The sequence below is a fragment of the Sabethes cyaneus genome, chromosome 1, assembly GCF_943734655.1.
Source record: "Sabethes cyaneus chromosome 1, idSabCyanKW18_F2, whole genome shotgun sequence".
NCBI lineage: Eukaryota > Metazoa > Arthropoda > Insecta > Diptera > Culicidae > Sabethes > Sabethes cyaneus.
This window is the reverse complement of record NC_071353.1, coordinates 36,991,602-37,010,942: the sequence shown is the minus strand read 5'-3', so window position 1 is coordinate 37,010,942 and position 19,341 is coordinate 36,991,602. Positions and strand designations below refer to the sequence as shown.

The following is a 19,341-nucleotide window of genomic DNA, read 5'->3' as shown; positions in this document are numbered from 1 at the left end:
AACAAGGCGGCAGGCGGCGGATAGAGCCGACTCCAACCATACGTGGATGGAAGACATCATATTTCGATTCTGAAGTATTTGTGGAAGCGATCCGAATAGAGTGCGCTGATCGTGGTAGGCCCGATCCGAACGCTGATCATTTGGTTGAGGTACTGTCACGAGCGTGTGACGGCATCATGCCTAGGAAAAGCCGACCTAGGTATGGGAGGTCACCGACTCACCGGTGGACAGATGAAATTGCGGAACTCCGCGGAGCGTGCTTTCATGCGACAAGAATTATGCAAAAAGCTCGTTCGGACGAAGGTAGGGCTGAATGTCGAGCAGCACTTGTTGCTGCACACGCAGCGCTTAAGAGTGGGATAAAAGCTAGCAAGCGAGCCTGCTTTGAAAGGTTATGTGCTAGTGCCAATGCGAATCCGTGGGGTGATGCCTACAGGGTCGTGAGAACAAAGACCAAGTGCATGATCGCGCCCGCAAAGCGATCGTCAGAGATACTGAAGCGGATCATCGAGGGCCTCTTTCCACCCACGAGACAAGACCCTGGACTCAGGCCACTGAGTCGTCCCACGGCCGACGTTCAAGTATCTCACACACTTAAAAAACTCAGCAAAATTTGCCGAGATTGGGACAGTCGAGCGTTCGGTGAAAATTTTAGTTTTGCAAATCGACGTTTACGGATCTTTACTAACGCTTGGCATCATAAAAAATTTTACCGAACGCTCGGCGTTATGTTGGCATCGTGACAACGTGGCATATCACGCCACATTGTTTGCACCAATAAAGGTGCAGGTAGGATAATTTAGCCATGTAAGCATATTTAGCAATAAAACCGCTTGCGCGTGAGGTGCTAATCCTCTTTCATCGCGCAGCAGTCTAGGTGTACATTGTGTGTAAGTTCTTTTTAAAAAGAATACCAAATCACTTTGGTAGTTTTGTGGCGCAGCCGGTAGGATTTGCGGAAAATCCAGTGGTGTGAGGAAATCGATACCAAATCAAGGAGGTTTCTAAAGCGATTGGAACAACAGATATCTTTAGCTGGTCACGCTAAGCAACAGTTGGAGCAAACAACGCAGCAGCGACACCGGTAACAGAACAACAGCTTACCAATCCGCCACTCACCCGCATCAGATGTTAACAGTTATAATACTGTAAGTATCTTACCTACACTTTATTTTCTTAAACATAATCATGCCTGAAACAAGACTCAGTGAGATCGAGCAGCTGAGAGCCCAGCTTAACGAGCTCCAATTGAAAATTGAACAGAGACAGGGTAATCAAATCCCTGACTCGATAAAAAACATGTCGGAATTCACCGGCAATAGAAAGGAACTCTCGTCGTGGCTAGAAGAGCTAGACGAGATCTACACCGATTTCGCCATAAAAGGCGAAAACGGGGCACCTGATACCTTAGATCGCTACTATCTAAGAGCTATCAGGAACAAAATTAAGGGAGAAGCCCGCACAATCTTATGTGCGAATGGCAGCCCCAATTCCATTGCGAGTATCAAAGCGATACTCATGGAGAATTACGGAGATCAAAAGGATCTTTCAACAAACTTAACTCTCCTATTCCACTTGAGGAAAGGAGAGAAGAGTAATTTAAAGTTCTTCAGCGATACTAAAGAGCTGAACACCAAACTAAAGACCAACCTGCAACTAAATCCGATGACGGTAAACGAATTAATTGACGCGATTACCGTGACTAAATACTTAGACAACATTGGCGAACCTTTGGCATCAATTATTCGTCAATCAAATCCTAAATCCCTTGAAGCCGCATACCAAGATGTCTGCATCAACCAGAATGCGGAAATTCGAACAAAACCTTTCAAAAATTTTGAAAGGCATAAACATAACAATAACCCTAATTACAGCGGCGCCAGCCACAACGTAAAAACAAATTTCAAGCCGACTACCGAGCGGAAACCGCCACCTAATCGAAAAATGAAAACAGAAACCAACGCAAACGAAGTGAACGGACACGCGAGTGATCTCAGTGAAGAAGAAATTGAAGAAGAAGAAATGTCGAGTGAAGAATGTGACGAATTAAATTTTCAGCGAGTCCGTGTGAGAAAGTCGAAGACGTAAACTTTTTGCCATATCTTCGACTACCAACAACAAAAGGTTATTTAAATATTTTAGTTGACACTGGCGCAAACAAATCATATTTGAATCCAGAACATGTCAAAAATGCAAAAACGATCAAACAATCCGCCGTCGTTAAGAATAAGAATGGAACCTTTGAAATTGATAAAATGGTAAACGTGAACCTTTTCCCAGAAGCAGGTGATGAAAAATTGCCTTTCCATGTATTTCGTTTCCATAAATTTTTTGATGGACTTTTAGGCTATGAAAACCTTGCCATCCTAAAAGCCAAAATTAATACTAACAATCATGCGTTAATTATTAAAAACCAAATCTTTCCGTTTTCTAAATACCGCGTAAATTCAGTAAACTTTCACGATCAGAAGGAAAACCTTTTTGAAATATGCACAACAGCAAACGGTTCTTTCCTCATTGATAGGGACATTTATCTCACAAACAAAATAATACTTAAACCGGGAATGTACGAAGCGATAAACAATAAAGCCACGGTGCATCTCGTAGCGAAAGAAAAGAATGTGAAATGCTCTCTTAGGCCGTTTGCATGTGAATGTTTTTCAATGACGCAGGAGGAAAAAGATTTCAAACTTAATTTTCCTGCTGAACATATGAATAAGGAAGAAAGGAAGCTGCTAAGCAAGACTTTGAAACCGTACAAAGATGTTTTCTTCGCGGAGAACGATAGATTAACGTTCACCCACGAAGTCAAACACAATATTAAAACCACTGATGAATTACCAATTCATCAGAAAACTTACAAATATCCATATCATCTTCGAGAAGAAGTCTCGACGCAGATTCAAAAACTGCTTGAGAGTGGAATTATTAGGGAGTCCTCTTCTCAATGGACGTCCCCTATTTGGGTGGTACCCAAAAAAATTGATAACTCGGGTAGACGTAAGTTTCGCATAGTGGTCGACTATCGAAAACTTAACGAGAAAACCCCGGCAGATCGATATCCGATCCCCGAAATTAGTGAAATACTAGACAGACTTGGTAAAGCACAATACTTTACGGTTCTAGATTTGGCAAGTGGTTTTCACCAAATTGAGGTGAACCCCAAAGACGTGCCAAAAACGGCATTCAATGTTGACCACGGCAAATACGAATTCGTTCGAATGCCGTTCGGGCTGAAAAACGCCCCAGCAACATTCCAACGGCTGATGGACTCGGTGTTAAGGAAACACCTAGGCATACGCTGTTTTGTATACATGGACGATATCATTATCTATAGTATTAATTTACAAACTCATTTGAGTGATATTCAAAAGATTCTTCAAACCTTAAGAGAAGCTAACCTGAAAGTGCAATGTGACAAATCCGAATTCTTGAGAAAAGAAGTTGAGTTTTTAGGACATCTGGTCACAATAGAGGGTGTTCGTCCGAATCCTCAAAAGATTGAATCAATTAAATCCTGGCCTTTGCCGAAAAATCGAAAAGATTTGAAATCATTTTTAGGGACCATCAGTTACTACAGACGGTTTATCCCTCGCTTCGCCCATATTGCAAAACCAATGACCTCACAATTGAGGAAAGAAGTGAAAAATATCAACATTAGCCCCGAATATGAAAAAACATTTGAACTACTTAAAGACATCATGACTAGTAATCTGCTTCTCACTTATCCTAATTTTGAGGAACCGTTTATTCTGACAACGGATGCCTCAAATGTCGCTATTGGTGCCGTCCTATCCCAACTTGTGAACGGAGTTGAACGACCTATAGCGTATTTATCCAGAACATTGTCGAGAGCGGAGGAAAATTACTCTGCCACCGCCAAAGAACTTCTCGCAATCTATTTTGCAGCAAAGACATTTCGACCTTATCTATACGGAAAACAATTTACAATTTATACTGATCACGAGCCGCTCACGAAAGAACTGAAGCTCACAGATGCTACAGGAAGGGTGACGAGACAGCGCTTGTATCTTGAACAATTCGATTTTAAAATTTTATATAAAAAAGGTAAACAGAACGTCGTAGCGGACGGCCTATCCAGGATCCCAAAGGCGGAAATCAACAACCGAGAGATGGAGAACGAGGTGTACGAGGACGACAACCTGTACGGAACTTCACCTGTGAATAGGTTTAAAAATCAAATCTTTTTTAGGGTAACCGATAATAAACGAAAAAGCCCGTACTTATTGGTTCAAATTTTTTCAGGCTACACCAGGCACGTTTATCACCGACCATACTACGATGAGGAAAGCCTGACCGGATTCCTTAAGGAACATATCAATCCAAAGATAACAAATGGTATATTCGCACCATTGGAGGTGGTGAGACTCTGCACAAAGGTTGCGGACAAAATTTTTCGGAAAAAAGTCAAAATTGAATATTGTAATCTGAGATTGCCGGACATAATTGAACCAAGGGAACAAGAGGAATTTATTAAGCGAAGTCATAACTTCAGTCATCGAAGTTGTAAAATTGTGTACGACGAAATTAGTAAATCCGTCTTCTTCCCCGGACTTTACAAACAACTGCAAGACTTTTCTAGAAATTGTGAGGACTGCAGACTAGCAAAATATGAAAGACATCCATTTAAAATTCCGATTACAAGACGTATGTATGACAGACCATTCGACATTATCTACATGGACGTTTTTATAAAAGAGACTGAAAAATTCCTTACCATAGTCGATGCATTTTCGAAATTTGCACAACTGTACAAAATTGAAAACGAACAAACAGAAACGATCGTTGAGACGTTGACACGTTATTTCTCAACTTTCGGTATTCCAAAGCAAATCACATGTGACCAGGCATCAAGTTTTCGTAATCCGACAATGACAGAATTTTTAACCGACCTGGACATATCAATACACTTTGCAAGCTGTAGCAACAGCAACGGAATTGTTGAAAGATTCCACAACACTTTAATTGAAATGTATCAAGCAAACCGAAGGAAAACAATCGAGCTAAACCTATATGAAGGGCTAAAACTTATTGTAGCACTATATAACGAAACCAAACATTCCACAACTAAGCTGGCCCCTAGGGAAATTGTGTACGGAACTTCCAGTTCACTTAACAAACTCAAAATTTCGAATGATCATAGTAGGAAAATTCAAACAGCTTTAGATAACATTGAAATGACTGTCAAAAAGCATAATTCCAAAATTCTTTGTTTAAGCGAGGAAGAGTATAAGAATATTGAAAAACAAAAAGTATACGCAAAATGCAAAGGGAAAGCAACATTATACAACAATAGATATAAAGTAGCAGAAATAACTGACCAATCTCCCAAAACGATTACTGATCAAAATCAAGTGAAAACTCATAAAAAGCATTTAAAACGAATTTTGTAATTTCAGGCTACTCTTGCTGACGAAAGGACAGGCGGACATATATATACACGACATAAGGCGAAATCCCATTGTGATACTTCCTATAGGAACAGCCAGAATTTGCAACAGCTATCTGAGAATTATACACCCAATCGATCTAGATCCAATAGAACTAACCATCAACGATCTCTATTTAAAAGCTCAAGAAAAAATTGTTAACGATAAAGTTCTTAATCCCATTATAAGATCAAAAATTGAAAAATTATCCCTATCATTCAGAAAGATTAAAATCGTAGAAAAACGAGTAAAGCGCTGGGACAGCTTAGGAACAGGATGGAAGTATATTTCAGGAAGCCCAGACGCGGACGACTTAAGACTAGTGAACGCGACAATTAATACAATAATCGATCAGGAAAATAATCAGATTAAAATTAACTCTGGACTAGATGTTAGGATCAGGAATATTACATATAGCATTAACTCACTCATCTCAAGATACAACGATCTTTCATCAGACGTCAACGAAGGGTTTTCATCTATAAACCTACTGCTCAATATGGACGAACTCACTCAGCAGATAGAGACTATAGGAGAAGCCATAACCTTGGCTCGTTGGAACATCCCTAGCAGTCGCCTGATTAGCCTAAAAGAATTGACCGTCGCTCAAACTATGCTGAAAGAACAAGGATTAGACATAGCCACAGCGGAGAGCGTACTAGAGATTGCACGAGCATACGTTATAACAACTAAGAATTCTATAAGGTATATCCTGAGAATACCCAAGCTAACGAACGAAATTTATTCTCTCTACCAGATCGAACCAACAATATCAAACGGAACCAGAATTCATTTAGAAGCAAACTATTATTTGAACGGAACAACGCCTTACTCTACAAGATCAACATGTGATCGGAAAATAGACCAATTCATATGTCATTCTAATCAGCTCGAACCACCATCGAAATGCATCCAAAAATTGATGAGCGGTTCGTCAGCACATTGCCCGATGGAGAAAATTTATGGCCATAACATAATAAAACGAATCAATGACGCTACAATAATCATCAATGAGGCGAACATCGTCTTAAAGTCTAACTGCAGCATGCATAATAGCAGATTAGAAGGATCGTACCTCATCCAGTTCTCAAAATGTGCAATATTGCTAGATGGCGAACAATTTACCAACACTAACGTGGAAATTCCCAGCAAAGCTTTCATTCCAACTACCGGATTGAAGGTAAACACTACTAACATGGTAGATCGCATCCCTCTAGAATATTTACAGGTACTCCATATGGCGCATCGAGACGACATCCACCACCTCAATCTTACCAGTGAAAGCATCCACACCAAGATTCAGCTGCTTCATTGGATATCTTTTGGCTCAATTTCGGTGTCAACCCTCGTTGTGATCGGAATTACGCTAAGCTGTGTCATCAAAATACTATTGACCAAGAAGGCAACTATCGTTATTCAACAAGGCAATCAGGAGACGAACAACAAGGATGAAGCTAATCCATTAGGCGGATCAACGCGAAGCATCAACATGGATCACCCGACCAGGCAACCAAGATTCATCCCACAATAGCGGAGGATCGTGAAAGTCGAGGACGACTTTTCTTCAAAGGGGGGAATCGTTATGTTGGCATCGTGACAACGTGGCATATCACGCCACATTGTTTGCACCAATAAAGGTGCAGGTAGGATAATTTAGCCATGTAAGCATATTTAGCAATAAAACCGCTTGCGCGTGAGGTGCTAATCCTCTTTCATCGCGCAGCAGTCTAGGTGTACATTGTGTGTAAGTTCTTTTTAAAAAGAATACCAAATCACTTTGGTAGTTTTGTCGGCTGTCCAAATCTCGGCAAAATTTTGCTGACTTCGGCACTTTTTTTTAAGTTTGCAGACCATAGCGTAAGATGGTCGGCCTCCCTGCCAAACATCCAAAGTAACGTGGGCGATGGCGGTTCGGCGACGGTAACGCACGAGGAACTCATTAAAATCGCTACATCTCTAAAGGTGAGCAAGGCACCGGGACCAAACGGAATCCCGAATTTGGCCATTGAAGCGGTTATTTTGGAGGCTCTCGGATTATTCGGGACAGTAAAGAGTAGACGCTGAAAGATGACCACTTCCCGGAAAGATGGAAGCGACAGAACCTGGTCCTATTACCGAGGCCGGGAAAAGCCCCGGTGTCTCCTCGTCGTATAGGCCGATCTGTCTGCTCGATACTGCAGTGAAGCTGCTGGAGAGTACTGTACACTGAGGGTACAAACGGTCTGTCATGAAACCAATTCGGTTTCCGAAAAGGCAAATCCACGGTGGATGTCATTTTGTCTGTCACTAAGACAGCCGAGGTGGCAATCCAGCGCAATAGGACGGGTATCCGCTATTGCACAGTTGTCACGCTCGACGTGAGAAATGCGTTTAATAGCGCTAGTTGGGACTCCATAGCCAACTTCGCTTCGGTGTCGTTGTACAGGATTCTGGCAAATTATTTCCAGAATCGTGTGCTATGCTACAACACGACGGAGGGTCAGAGGTTCATTCCAATCACCGCAGGGGTTCCGCAAGGTTCCATACAGGGCCCGGTGCTGTGGAACGTCATGTATGACGAGGTGTTGAAACTAATGTTCCCGGTAGGGGTTGTGATGGTCGGATTTGCGGACGACATCCCCTTGGAAGTCTACGGTGAATCTATCAGATCAGAGAGATTAAGTTGACGGCCGCCCGCTCTATAAGCATCGTTGAAGATTGGATGCGCTCGGTACAACATAATCGATAATGGATTTTACCATATTAACCACACTGTTAGGTGTCTTTTATTTTTTCGAAATCAACAGCGATCGTGAGTGACTGGATGAATGCGCACCACAATCTATGAGCTTGGGCAGTAAGTTAAATGTTTATTATTGACTAAAGCTCCGATTTCAGTGTCTGTTTTGATAAAAAAAATCAGAGGGGTTGTATACAAGACACGATCGCATATGTAGGTGACGCAGGACTACGTAAGTCTCTTTGTAGTGATAGTAGCATGTATCCATGAATGTATTGCCCCTTTTATGACTATTTAGATTACTGTGATAATCATTTAATGCAACATACCGCATTTTTCACTGTTAATCTGACACTAAAGTGGCTTTTAGTTTAATCAACTTATGCGTTTGATTTCTTTTTCCTTCTTGCCCTTCTTTTTCACTTCATTTTCCTTGAGCGAAATCGTGTGTGAGATTCGACTGTGATAATCATGTAAATCGGGGTAGTCTAAATAGGGGCAAATGTCACAATAATCATTCGATTCTTCATGTACACATGCTATAAGCAGTACATGCGTTGTAGGGTAAGGAACGAGTTAAGCAGTGTCACCTATTTTAATCAGTTGAACATAAATGAGCCGAAAATGCACTTTTTTATTCATATTTTCAAAATCTTTTGATAGGATCATCTTCACAAATCACTTAACCATACATTTGATTCACACAAACACAATTTATTGGGTTTCCGACAAGAAATATGATGAATTAAAAATTGTTGTCCAAAAACGTACATTTTTCAGCTGCTGAAGGCAATCGCCACCTCGCTAGTAACGAATCCATCACATTTTTCAGCATTGATTACAACCACTCTAAAAGTCAAGCACTCAACTGTCACATACCATATTATTCACTCTCTTTTTTTCTATTATCTAAGGCTTTGTCACTAGCCGAAAGTTTTATTATTTTCTAACAAAACTGAAAACAAATTCTGAATTAACGGAACCTGTTCACCAGTAGCAGCTGCTGCAGCGCAACTGATGAACTATCGTGTTGCCAAGACACTGTTTCGGTTCTGGAAATAAGAATTTTAAGTTTGAAATTAACTGAAGCCTCCTATGGTGAAAACGTGGTTCAATACTTTCAAGAGAAATGTATGTTCATAATTAATTTTTCTTTATTAAAAACAACACAAAAGACAGCTTTTTTAATAATTTTCGAAGATTTTCTCAGTGATTTAATAAAGCAACGATGTGTTTCAATGTTATTTGCTTTGACAACACTGTTCTGAGTCGGATCGTTTGTACTGCTATATGTTTACCTCTTTTGTTCTCCCACCATCCTTATGATTAGCGAGTGAGACGTCAAACTCGCAGTTTCCCATAAGAACACCAGAGAATAAAAGAGACGACGAATACCGTTTGCCGAACGGTGCGGTGAGTGTATGCCCCGATAAACAATTTATACAGATGGCATTTTACGCATCTATGCCGATACTCTATGCCGATTACGCATCAGATGCCGATTAGTAGGTCGCGGATAGGAACGCGAACTTACTGAATAGGGGGAAAAGTTCGAGGGATTTTTTAAGGGGACGTAAAAAAAATCAGATTTCAGGATTGCTTAAAAATGGGTTCGGTCTGTTCAAAATTAGTTCCGCCGCTCCAACTTTTAAAGCGAAAAATCAAAAGTTTAGCTCAACAATAGTGTCTTCCAATGGTAACAGCTTGAAGAACTAAAGATAGCAAGAAGATTGGTATGCTGACATCCCCCACTTAGTCAACCCATCGCTTGTAATAAGGTAAAACAATCAGTGACCCGCTTAGACTGCTTAAAACTAGTTCTTTACCCTATGTAACATTTATCAAAGTAGTAATATTGTATTCAATCTAGGATTGGGCGATACCGTATCGATACCCGCGATATCGATACTAGAAGGCCGATATTTCGATATATTTCATCGATACTTACGACTATTACTATTACAATAATAACGACTATTATGCTAAATCGATAATTTCATCCCGATACTGTTTTGATAAAGCGGGATATGCAGCTGAAAAAATATAAGCTAAAACTAGGCCAGGAAATGCTGAAGAAAGCAATATTTTAAGGATTTTTTCTGGTGCTGTTTTCTTTTCAGCAGGCTTGGCATACACTTTTCGCTTTGATTTTGCTCTTTTGATTACTGCTCCTCAGCCAAGTAGAATTTGAAAAAGTGGTGTATGGGGCATTTGTAGAGCTAGTGATTATCTATAATATTGCTGAAGAAAGGAAGTTTTATCTTTAGTATTTATCGCGCTGTAGGGCAGCAATGCCGTTGGTAGCAAAAAGAGCACTCTTTTTGCTACCAAGAGGGTAGCAGCCTTATAGCGCCATAAATACAAAATGCACAGTAATGCTTACTTCAGCAATATTGTAGATAAAAACAAATTCTACAAACGCCCCATACATCACTTTTTCAAATTTTGCTTGGCTGAGATGCAGTAATCAAAAGAGCAAAATCGAAGCGAAAAGTGTATGCCAAGCATGCTTTTCGGGTATCTACTAAGCTTAATTCTCAAATTTACTTTATTAGAATTGACTCTTATGCAAAACCTTGAACAATGTCACTTACATGTTTAACGCTTATTGTGCAGTAACTGCATACGATACGCGATTTTCAGCAATTCAGAACTGACCAGAGAGCACAGAGAGTGTGGAGAGCTGTTTCTATTGATTAATTTTTATGAATCCCTTTTTTGCGTAGCATTTCCCAATCCCAGAATGCCGCCTTAAATAGTATCGATAAATCTAATATCGATGCTTCACGAACGATATATCGACAGTATCGGTAAAGTGGCGGATTTGATATTGATATTCAATTATCGATACTTTCGGGATCTGTTGGGACAATGGACTTAAGTCGTTTTTTCTGGCACACTTCATAACACAGACTTCAAACACAGACTTCAAAAATTTGTTGGCACGAGAGGGTTTGTCACACTTTCTGGCCTACTTCCCAAGCAAGGACATCAAAATGGTCTAGGTTTACACCGTTATTCTATATTTCGAACGGATTGGTTTTTCGAACGAAACTTTTTTCGAACGAAATTTCTGCCAGCAAAATCAAATGCGCAAAACATCTCGTTCGAAACAAGTCGAACAAAATAAAGATTCGTTCGAAATACAGAATAGGGGTGTTAATCGCAGTGTTGAAATATCTTGTTCAGACGTGGAAACTTTGTCACTTGTTTTGGCTTACTTTCCAAGCAGAGATGTCAAATTGGTATAGGCTTAGATCATCGTAAAGAATCTTTCAACCAATCACGAAGCGAGGATTTCCAGTTGGATAATGTTTCATTATTTTCAATTTTTCAATAGTATGTACTTTGAAATCAACAAGTTTCATTATTGGTGTGGATGCGTAGAAGATTTGCCGACCGATTGGCGTAAAAATATTTCAATTCGATCTGGAAACCGCTAAGCTATTAGCGCTCAAAATCTTTTATTTTTTCTTGACGCTCGCGTTTTTCGATTTTTTGGAATGACACCCTATCCCAAACCTTGCCGTAAGATGTAGTCCTACGTCAAAATTCACAGCGTCTGTTTCTTAATTCCTAATTCTTGCTTTGTTATAAAAACAGCGAACTAAAGCGTTATCTGCGCGAAGTTTTGTTAAGTCTTCGATATCTATTTTAAGTTATAGTAAGTTATCTATGTAGATATTTAGCAAAGATTCCTAGGGTTTGCAGGTTAATAGCCTGTTACAAATAAATTAATATTGAGAAGCCGTCTTAGTCTAGATTTTACCATAGAACATGTGCCATATAAATCCAATTATCATTATTGAGACCATGCCGGTATAATTAGTAGGTACTAATTTGTCTATCCTGTCAATTTATAATTAAATATGTCGGTTCTTGATGCTAACACAATGAAATACAAATTAACAGGATATACAGTGACAAACATTTTGGCCGACTTATCAAACTAAGTCAAAGTAACAAATTGTACACGAAACATTAATTAATCCAGGGTTCCTTGAAGGGTACGCCGTGGCGTGAGAACGAAAAAGTTCAGCTCCCAAACAAAAGTCCAAAAGAAATGTTTCGCCCTCCCGATTCACGAAAAAGGTTAACAATCACTCATAAAGCCGTTAAATTGATAACGAAGCGCCCGAGTCAGTCTACCGTTTTACAACCAACTTGCGAAAAAACGAGTTAGGTTTTACTTGACAAGTTCGCTGATTTTACGCGTTTTCGTTATGCCTTAGAAGCAGCCAAATTTTTATTGCTGCAGACAGAATATAATAAAATAAGTACACCGAATTTACGTTATCGGTCACAAAAAATATACAACGAGCCTTCAAAAGAACAAGAATTATTTACCTGCGTATATCGATCCGTTTGGTAAGAACCATGCCGCAGCTACTGATAAGAGGCTGGTTTAGCTTGCTGGAGATGGAGAAGGGGGGGACTTTAGAACGCAAAGTTGAAGGTACCCAAAAGTACCCTGCACTGCGTTCAATAAAAGAAATGGAAAAGTGCAAAATCGTACCACAATAACTTTCAATATAAATAGGTAGCGGTGGTCCTCTAGAACAAGTAATCAGTTCTCACCTGCTGCTAGTACCCGATATACGCTAGGGCTCCGCAGCTCCGCCTAAGTAAGTTCCGTACATTCAAAGTAAAGAAAAAACAAACGGCGCGTATTAATCAAGTGAAGTGATGGCTAGTCGATTGGCATTGCCGTTGGTTTTACTACTGGCCACGTGGCTTGCGATAGTAGTTGAATCTGGTCCAGTGATTATGCGTGATGAAAACGAGCTGGAAAGTGGCGATGAAGAAGAAATCGACCTATCCCATCTTGGTCTGGATATCTACGGAGAACCGGACGAATCGGTCGGCGAACGCGTTGCTCAGTACAATCCGGAAACGGATCTCGTTAACCCGGAGGAGCTGGGAACGTACGTCGACGGGGACATACTGATTACGAGGCCCGGCGGACGAAACGGGCTCGCTGACAAAAGTACACGCTGGCCGGGAGGTGTTGTACCGTTCGTGATAAGTGGAAATTTTCGTAAGTGTGCTTGTTGGTTCGATTAACTAATTTAAGAAGATTGTTGATTTCTCGTAAAAGACAATTTAGTCAACCTTTTGTACGCCACAGAGTGGTTTTGTATAATGAAAAAAAAAAGCTTAGAATTTGTATTTTAAAGCACTTTAATATTCGCAAACATTTAGTGACCCTTGACCAATAAGATGGTCACATTTTCGCAGATTCTTTTTCCATTTTCAAGTCAAATATAACAAATATAAATACACATTTTCAAACGGTAATCCAGACAAATTTCGCACTTTTTGCCTATGGACACCATCAATGTGATTATATCTAGGTTTTTCTGCATTCCATTCGATACCACTGTTTCCTGTCACATGCCATGAAAGATTCCTCTTGAACTCTTTGAAACTTTTACGTCATTCAATTCGACTTCCTAATACCGAACAAAACAGAAATGTCACCCAATGAAAAATTTGCTGAGTCATCTCACTCGCCTCGCAGCATTAGCCCCATTATTCGTGCTTGTTAGAGTGACCCAGATGTTTTCGTGTTTGAGTCGGTCGAACGCCTTTTTGAAGTCAACGAACACCAGCAGAAGGGAGTGCTGGAAATCGTTGACCTGCTCCAATATAATGCGGAGCGTTGTGATATGGTCTACACATGCACGGCCAGCACGGAATCCAGTTCACTGCCGACGGAGAGTAGCGTCGATCTTCTCCTGGATCCGGTTGAGGATTACCTTACGCCAGTTACCGCATTCAGTTAGGTCTCCTTTCTTAGGGACTTTGACCAATATGCCCTGCATCCAGTCCACCGGAAATGTTGCGGTTTCCCTGCTGAAAAGTTGATGCTTCATCTGGGCTGACAAAGATGGGCAAAGCATTTCGGCTGAAATACAGTCTATCCCTGGCGCTCTATTGGATTTGATACTCTTGATGGTTGCTACAATTTCATCCAGCGATAGCGCCTCCGAGGTGACGCGATTAATTCGACGAACTGTAGGCGTCATACGCTGCTGGTTTTGTTGGTCTCTGACATTTGAACCTCGGACGAGTCCCTCCAAAGGTTCAGTCCATCGCTTAAGCTGTTCTGTACAGTCAGTCAGTAGCTGACCGGCTCTGTCCTTTAGCGGCATCTTTGTATTCGTCCTGGCACCACTAAGGCGGCGAGAAATATCGTACAACAAATGGATATCACCATTGACGGCGGCGGTGTCTCCTTGTTCGGCTAGGGAGTTAGTCCAGGCTCTCTTGTCCCGCCTACAAGCACGTTTAACAGCCCTCTTCAGTTCGGCGTATCGTTGACGGGCAGCTGTCTTACCCGATCTGGCCCGCGCTCGCTCAATGCCGGCTTTCGCCTCTCTCCGCTCGTCGATCTTCCTCCAAGTTTCATCCGAAATCCACTCCCTCCGCCCGCTGCGCGCTTTGCCGAGGGTTTCATCACTGGTCATGATGAAGGCGTTCTTGATGCCGGTCTATTGCTCTTCTCTTCGACGGTTCCACCAGGTGGCAGCTGCGAGGCTCGAGATTCAAGTTGTTCAACAAAGGACCTCAGGATTTTCCAATCGGCGGACGTCGTAGCGGCACCCAACCTTCTCCTCCCGTCGTTGGACACTAGCACAAGCTAGGTTTTAAAATTTATTTTGCAATTACATATTTTTTTACTTTAGAAAAGCATCTTGCGCGTGAACGGAACTCTATAAATTTGCAACAATAATGACAGCTGGTTTTGATACCACACATACTAGCTCAACTACACTAAAAGCGTTCGTCTGTAGCTCCACCTACAGAGACTGTCGATTGCAGAAGCGACAAGGCATTCAAAAACCGCTAAATTTTGAATCATAATGGAGAGTTACCTTTATTTGTGATGGTACTCTCCGTTTTGATTCAAAATTCTGCGATTTTTGAGTGCCTTGTCGCCTTTGTAACCTATAGTCTCTGTAGCTCCACCGTAAACCATGGTAATGACATTAGTAAATATTAGCAACAGGCAAGACAACGATGACTACTGTTTTACCTGACTCACTGCGATATACGTGTTATTGACATAAAACGTAACCATACCGTTTTATTCATTATAAACACATATGCAGCTAATATCGATAACAAACGATTTTTTATAAGTTGTGCTTTTGTTATCGCATTTAACTTGTAAAAAGTTGCATAAATAACAATTCAGTTTCACAATACAATTAGTGCCATACGTACTACTGGCACTTGAAATATAACGTTATTTCTAGTGATCAAAAGTAACGATATTTCCGATATAAGGGTGATATTTTTCGAAACCTTTCGAACCAACATGATCCCGCGAACACAACGCATAGAAGCAGTAAAAATTACACTCTATATTCGGCATTGTGCTACTGCAAAGAGATGTTGAAAGGGTGACGCAGCGTTAGCAACTGTTTCGAAAACAAAACTGAACTCTGCACTGGAAAGAGAAAGAAAGGAAAGGAAATTCGTAAGGAAAAGATCTGTATTCTCACAATGCCGCTTTGAAGCTAGGATGACTTACTGCAGCGACACCGTGGTTCCGTTTCATCGGATGTCAGAATATAACTTCGCCGGTTTTCGTCAGTTACTTTGCTGATTCTCTTCTACTAAACATCAGCAGTCGGTTAGTAATGGCAAGAATGAAACACGAACCATTCGTAGTCCTATGTAGTCTCGGCCGTTTTGCAGAGCGAATTTGAATCAATAAAACGAGCAAACTGTCGAACTAAATTAACGAGTTTTCTGTTGCCTTCTATCAGACAATGACTCAAATCTAAGCAAGGTTTATTTTAATTCCTTTTTGAAAATTTCCTCGGTGAAAGCGTCGAGCAACTCGACTCGACTCAGTGTCGATTGTGTGGGGAACGGGCAGCATATCGGCTCAATGCACCACCAAAATAAAGCAAGCTCACTCACCACTTGCTGGCGGTTGAGTCACTAGCTTTTTAGCGGTGGACTCAGTCGAGTTACACGACAGAATCGTGTCGCATAATACTAAAAGTAGACCAGTTGAGCAAAGTGACACTCGACGTGACTTACAGAATAGGGCCCAGAAGCAAATCATCTAACTTTACCCTGAATTTAAATTTACTATGCAATTACTCTAAAAGCCAATTACCCTTATTCTGTATTTCGACGGATCGCTATTTCAAACGATAAACAAATCAAATGGGAAAACAATTCGATCGAGACAGTTTCGTTTAAAACTAATAGAGAATAGAAGTGAATGTCTTGAACTGAAAATAAATTTACCCTTTTTTGCAAATTTCACTTCCCTGCAGAGGCTAAAGAAATGCAAATGATCGAAGATGCTTTCAATCAGTATCACACGAAAACCTGCGTCCGGTTCAAACCCCGCATGGGCGAGAAGGATTATATTTCGATTGAGAGCTCCAACAGCGGATGCTGGTCCAGCGTGGGACGTACCGGAGGACGTCAGGAGGTGAACCTGCAGATGCCCGGTTGTACGACCAAGGTGGGCACAATCGTTCACGAACTGATGCATGCGGTGGGCTTTCTGCATGAGCAAAATCGATACGAACGTGACGATTGGGTGTCGATTCAAACGCAGAACATTCAACGTGGCACGGAGACAAATTTCGTCAAAGCTAAGAGTGGAACAACTGATGCATTCGGAGTGCAGTATGACTACGGCAGTGTCATGCACTATTCTGCAACGGCGTTCTCGTCCAATGGAGCGCCAACTATTATAGCTAAGGTAAGCGTGAGCGATCTCGCAAACATTTCTTGGCAGTTATTGCATGGTGAAGGAATTTTTTATAGCACTTGCACACTAGGAATTGTTTGTGATTTTTTGGTTTCGGTATTTTTTCTTCTCACAATTTTTTTGGCAGAAAACCATTAATGGAGTCATGGGGCAGCGCGACGGTTTTAGCAAACTTGATCTTCAAAAGATCAATAAAATGTACAACTGCAAATAAACGAAGCGGCTTCTTGGTCAACAGTGATAAAGTTAACAATCAACTACCTCAACATTTGTGTGTATTTTAACCATGTATGTCTAATATAATAAAATAAACTGATACTAACAACATGGTGTGTTCAGATAGTCTTCATGCTTTTACTAATTATACACCTCCAAACACTGATTGAACAATTTACCACTACGTTTTGGCCACCATTTTTTAACTTACCTAACCTACAGAAAACTGGCGGAAACAAAATGGGGCAACGAAACGGCTTTTCCCAGGGTGACATTAATAAAATCAACGCAATGTACGGATGTAGCAAAGGTGCTAGCACAGGTACCGCTACCACAGTTTCGAAGCCTCAACGTCCGTCACGCCCTGTAAAACCAGCTGCCAACGGAAATAAACCTACTGGAGCACAAATAGTGGGTTTCATCGGAAATCTCATCGGTGCAGCACTGGGTGACAACGAAACCGTCAGTACCCAGAATGACTGGAGCCACTAGCCACTAGAATATCTGAGCCGGAAGGAACAAAATCTGATCTACCTCGTTGCAAACGAACAAACTAATGACTAACAATAAACTAACTTTTGTAAACAATAAACTAACGTTTGTAAACATAGTGCTCGAGCATCTTTTGCTCTTTTCCTTCTCATCTCTTTATCTCTACCTTTTTTTACAGTATCCGTTGAGCGGCACAGCTATGGGCCAGCGGGAGGGATTTTCTCGCAGTGATGTTGAAAAGATCAATCGAATGTATCACTGTGGAGGCGAAACTACTGGTTCGGGCCCGTCGATTAGCTTACCATTCCCAGTTCCATCTCCTCCGTTTGTTCCAAACAGTGGATACTATCCATATCCGTACCCAAATCCATACCCATATCCTCCGTCCGGTGTAGTTCCGCAAACGTATCCGCATCCCGGTGGAAGCTATCCACAAGGACCTTACGGACCATATCCGCAAGATGAGACACCGAACGGGTTGATCAATTCTGTGCAGAATAATCTTTAAATAAAGTTTATGCATTGAGCCCTAGAGTCAATCTAATATCCGCTACTGCATTAAGATGACACACACTTGTTTATACTTGATTACCTAGAAGAGAATCCCCATATGGGGCTCCGTGAACCCCCAAGGATTCGCCAGTATACGTTATTCCACTAGAACCAAAAAAAAGTTGGGAAACGCTGATTCAGAACATGTTTTTATGTTGACTGTTTATTGTAAATAGTGTTGGTCGCAATATTAACCAATATCTTAACTTTACATTTTTGGAACGAAGTCAAAAATTTGGACATTATTCAGTAAACTAGAACATCGCTAAAGCGGATGGTTTTGTCTAACAGGCGAGGGGCGTGAATTTCGGATGAAATTTGGTGGACGACCGACGGACGGAGAGAGGCGAAAATCAGCACTAAGCAAGCATGCACAAGAGCGGCTAAGACAGCTGACCGTCAACCATACGCCGACCTGGCGAGGGTTGTTAAACAAACTTGTCTGTGGGACAACAGAGCATAGACTACCTTCCTAGCAGCAGAAAGAGAAACCGCCGCCGCCATTGGTGATACCTATCCGTTCGTTTTACAATATTTCCCGCCACCTTAGTGATATCTGGATGCACACAGCGTGCACCGAGGTATCAACATTTTTTTAAAATATCAACAAATTTGCATTTTAAGCTCATTTATGTTCAACGGGTTAAAATAGGCTACCCCTGATTACAAGCGGTAGTGCACCAATCCTCTTTACCCAAGCTGCGGGATCCGCTGATCGAACCAATGGGAACTAATTATAAGCGGATTCGAATTTAACTTCTCCTCCGAGGCCATGTGGATTGCAGATATTGGTGAACCTTTGAAACTCCACAATTATTTTTAGGCGCAGACTGTACTTATTGCTATTCCTCCGTCTGTTGTAGTTAAACCACCGAATGAGAAGTTTAATCTAACTCGTTTTACTGACGGGACAACGAAACTGTACAGACATCGTATGTGACATCGTTCATCCGTCAATGTGTTAGCCGCGAGTGTGCGGAGTGTCCGGAGAAGACTCTGTTCCTATGGAATAAACCAACCTCGAGTCGTGTTTTGTGTTGACAACAAGGTCGAAGCGATTAACATATCATCCACTGGAAATCTATGGGTTAGCTTCTGTACCATTTTAGTTTCATTTGCGTTATTGTCAAAGTATCATCATCTTTGTTGGCTATAGGTAATCTTCA

General features: G+C 41.2%; 2 protein-coding genes across 2 annotated transcripts; both read left to right on the top strand.

The window, feature by feature from the left end:
* The first annotated feature begins 3,701 nt into the window (after positions 1-3,701).
* Positions 3,702-6,981, top strand: LOC128745585 (uncharacterized). The gene is made up of 2 exons (XM_053842663.1): positions 3,702-3,829; positions 5,421-6,981. Exons 1-2 carry the CDS (start codon positions 3,702-3,704, stop codon positions 6,979-6,981), a joined length of 1,689 nt encoding a protein of 562 aa, XP_053698638.1.
* Positions 6,982-12,855: 5,874 nt separating this feature from the next.
* LOC128745584 (hatching enzyme 1.2-like) lies at positions 12,856-18,131 on the top strand. The gene is made up of 3 exons (XM_053842662.1): positions 12,856-13,207; positions 16,470-16,906; positions 17,802-18,131. The coding sequence occupies exons 1-3, from the start codon at positions 12,856-12,858 to the stop codon at positions 18,129-18,131; spliced, it is 1,119 nt and encodes a 372-aa protein (XP_053698637.1).
* The last annotated feature ends 1,210 nt before the right edge of the window (positions 18,132-19,341 follow it).